This window comes from Heloderma suspectum, chromosome 5, assembly GCF_057233095.1.
Source record: "Heloderma suspectum isolate Gila_16-S chromosome 5, 16-S_ref, whole genome shotgun sequence".
Classification (NCBI taxonomy): Eukaryota; Metazoa; Chordata; class Lepidosauria; order Squamata; family Helodermatidae; genus Heloderma; species Heloderma suspectum.
In genome coordinates, this window is record NC_139462.1 from 45,568,958 (window position 1) to 45,572,671 (window position 3,714).

The window sequence follows — 3,714 nt, forward strand, 5'->3', positions numbered from 1 at the left end:
GAGGTGTTGTGTTTAAATATTTTTGTTCTAATATGCAAGCCACTTTGGAAAAAAAAATTGAAAAGCAGCCTATAAATCTGAGAAATAGATAGATGATAGATAGATAGATAGATAGATAGATAGATAGATAGATAGATAATGGAAATATGCAACTAAATGGCGCAAAACAAATTAAATTTACCAGCTCATTTCATGATGCATGGCTCTTTAGATCTTTTCAAGTACGAGTTTCTACTGAACATAGTTTCTTTTCTTTTTCTAGATGCAGCATGCAGCTTTGATACAATGAAAGAATGCCAATAGTGAAGCTGGTGTAGGAAGCAGAGAGAGTAATTTTGTAGTGCTTGTGTTTTAAATTTAAAAGCACAGTGCTGAGATGGAGCTCTGACAATAAAGAAGTAGGTATTTCATTGTCAATTAAAACATACATTTCACTTTACTGACTCTCATTTTATGTTTTTAAACTCCCTCCATTTTTTGTCTACACAGTTTGGCTTAAACTATGGATGGAAACTAGACATACACACAAATGCATGTAGCAAAACGCCGACAGCCATTTCTGTCCTGCTCGCAGGCTTCCCATATGCATCTGGTTGGCCACTGTTGGAACAGAGAATTGGACTAGATGGGTCTCTGGTCTGATCCAGCAAGGCTCTTCTTATGTTCTTATGTTATCTTGTGTTCTGTAAAAGAAGGTGGCGAAGGGGATTATTTAGAGCAGAGGTGTAGGCTCAGGGTGCTTAACATTTCCCTGGCCTGCCACCTGTCGGCTACAACTCCCCACCCTGGTACTTTCCTCCCATGAAGTTCTAGACAGATGTTTGTAAAGGAACACACATGCCTGCTACTCTGCAGGAGCAAAAGCAATGGAAATGTGTTGGGCAGGAAAGAGTTAAGTATCTCTCCCTCCTTCTGACTGAAACCTTGTAAATGCCACACCACCGTGTTGGGACCATGCATTTGCAAATATGACGTCTAGTTTGCCCTGAAGGGCGAATGTTGTGCTTACTGCTGTGAGTGTGAGAGAGAGGCCCTGGGCCAATCTACATTGCCCCCGCCATCGCAACAAAGTCGGGCTCCTGCCCGCTTAAACGCACCCGCATTAAAACGTGATTATCCACACTCACCCGTCTTCCCCGGTTCTAGTGCTTCCTCGAATGCGCTATGCCAGTTCACACTCTGCCACCATGCTGTTTACCTGCTCTCCGGCAAGGCGCCTGTCATTGGCTGATTGGCAACTCCTCCCGCCTCAGCAAACACACGCCCCCTCCTCCCCTTCCCTCTGCATCTTTCTGCACTAGCTCAAGGCAAAATCCCACTGCGCCTGCGTTGCTCCCCCCCCCCCATTGATTCTCTTTGCACACTTTCCAGGCATATTGTATCCTTCTTCGGACCACAATTCTGCCAGAAGACATGCCTTGAGAAATGGCCACGTAGTACTGGCTGCTTTTTGTCTCCGCGAATGCCCTCTCAAGGCACTGATAGCTCTTGATTGTCTGGCATCCCAGCACAGGAGGTCCCGAGTCCAGATCCTGTGGTGGTACCATCAGTGCCGTCTGAACCTTGCTTCACGGGTGCAGCAAAACATGGTCACCCTCACCCAGAATATGCACTTCCTCCCCATCCCTCATATTTTCCAGAGGTACTGGGTATGACCGAGTAGCCAGGACTGGTGGAAGAGGCTTGTTCTGAAGGTCTGGAACGATGACAGATGGATCGAGCACTTCAGGATGTCTCATCAAACCTTTTTCCAAGTCGTGGCCGAGGTATCCTCATTACTGAGGAGACGTTCAACCCATATGTGCGCAGCGATCCCAGAGAAGAGGTGGCCATCGCAATTTGGAAGTTCGCCAATCCCTCATTGTACAAGTCTGTGGCGGAGCAGTTCGACGTTGGGAAATCCACTGTCGGGAAATTTTTGTGGAGGTGTGCCTTGCTCTGGAACATGTTCTACTATGGAGAACAGTGTCCCTGGGTGACATGGACGCGGTGAGTGGGGGTCGGGGGGGAGGGAGCGCAGCTTTTGGGGGGGAAGTAGGGATCTTCGAAGAATCGGATCTTCGAAGAAGCAATGTTCCATAGTTCACTGCTGTCCAGAACTCAGCTTTCCGGCACTGCTTCGGTCACGATATGCTCTGCGGTGAAATTTGTGGATGATAATACAGGAATGATCATGGGTGTACCCCTTGATGTGTGTGTGTGTGTGTGTGTGTGTGTGTGTGTGACCGCATCCCTGGGTGTGGGAGGCAAGCATGGAAGGTGCCGTGGGGCGCTTCGTGCTTGGCTGGGCTTGTCCAGGCAAGTGTGCGCGGAGATGGGGCAACGAGCAGGGAGGAGCATTCACTTGGGGACAGGCTGACATCCTTTCACTGCTCCCTACTAACTTGGCTCCCCCCTCTCTTTCCAGGCACTGCTCGGCTTCTCCCAGTTAGGCTTCCCGGGGGCCTTCATGGCTTGCGACAGGACGCATTTGTCCATAGTCTCCTCAATCAGACAGGGTGGCAAATTTATTAATAGGAAGCAGTACTACTCCATGCTTCTGCAAGGCACGACAGACCATGCCGGACGTTTCATCAATGCGAAGATAGGATGGAGCAGGAGAAATCATGATGCCTATGTCTTTTGGAACTCCATGCTCTGCGAGGCCATGGATGCTGGAGCACTTGTTCCTGGGAACCCAACATGGAGAGTTAGTGGAGTGCTGATTCCCCCACTGATACTTGCTGATGGTGTTTACCCCGTGTGACGCTGGCTGATGAAGCCCTTTGGGGGGAACCTTTCCCCACAGGAGGCTCACTTCAACTGCCACCTCAGCAGAGCCTGAAACGTGGTTGAGCGCGCTTTCGGGAGGCTAAAGAGCAGGTGGAGATATCTCGCTGGGAGAATGGTGGTGGCTGAGGAAAACGTTCCCTCAGTGATTTCTGTGTGTGTCACCCTACATAACATCTGCGAGACCAATGGGGAGGCTCTGACAGATGCATCGGGGGAAGGTAACCGTATCCTGTTGGACATATTGGGGCTTCCCTACGTCAATGATGACAATGTACACAAGGAACAGGGGGAGGCGGTTCAGCGGGTGCTTTGTGAGTACATGTGGGAGAACAGGGGACAATTGTGATGTGTAGAAATGTCTCGCGAACCTCGGGGTGCATGTTCATGGGTGGGCAGAGGTGTGGATCTCATCCCTACTGTCTCTCCCGCTTGCTCTCCATTGCTCGAGGCGAGCTTCTGTTGCTGTTCTTAGTCTGAATAAAAATCTGTGAATCACACGAAGGCTGTCTTCCATTCTTCTTCGCGTGGGGGCCGCAGTGGGAAGTCTCACCTCTCTTCAAGGATCTTCGAAGATTCGAAGAAGCATTTATTCGAAGGTTCATAGACAGGTGGTGCTGCGCTGAAACAGGGGCAGCAAGGTGCTCTATGGTCTCTGGAGAGGTCCCCCGGTGTCAGTAGGCTGCATAGAAAAACAGCGACTTGCAGGCTGGCCTACTGGCAGGACAGCAAGGTGGAGCTCATGCTCCAGCTTCTCCTGCAGGGCGGCCGTGTGGTGCACGTGATGTGCAGCTCCACACATGCCAACAAGGTGGTCTACAGGGCAGTGGCGAGGGGACTATCACAGGCGGGGTTCCCTTGCTCCCCCCTGCAGGCCAGGACAAAGTTTAAGGCCTTGAAGGCCAGGTTTCTCGAGGCACTTGAGAGGCACTTGGACCCCCCACC

General features: G+C 50.5%; 1 protein-coding gene across 1 annotated transcript; it reads left to right on the forward strand.

The window, feature by feature from the left end:
* Positions 1 to 262: 262 nt before the first annotated feature.
* Positions 263 to 3,267, forward strand: LOC146343839 (uncharacterized). The gene is made up of 3 exons (XM_084855913.1): positions 263 to 398; positions 1,641 to 1,989; positions 2,408 to 3,267. Exons 2-3 carry the CDS (start codon positions 1,712 to 1,714, stop codon positions 2,430 to 2,432), a joined length of 303 nt encoding a protein of 100 aa, XP_084712039.1. The 5' UTR covers positions 263 to 398; positions 1,641 to 1,711; the 3' UTR covers positions 2,433 to 3,267.
* Positions 3,268 to 3,714: the final 447 nt, after the last annotated feature.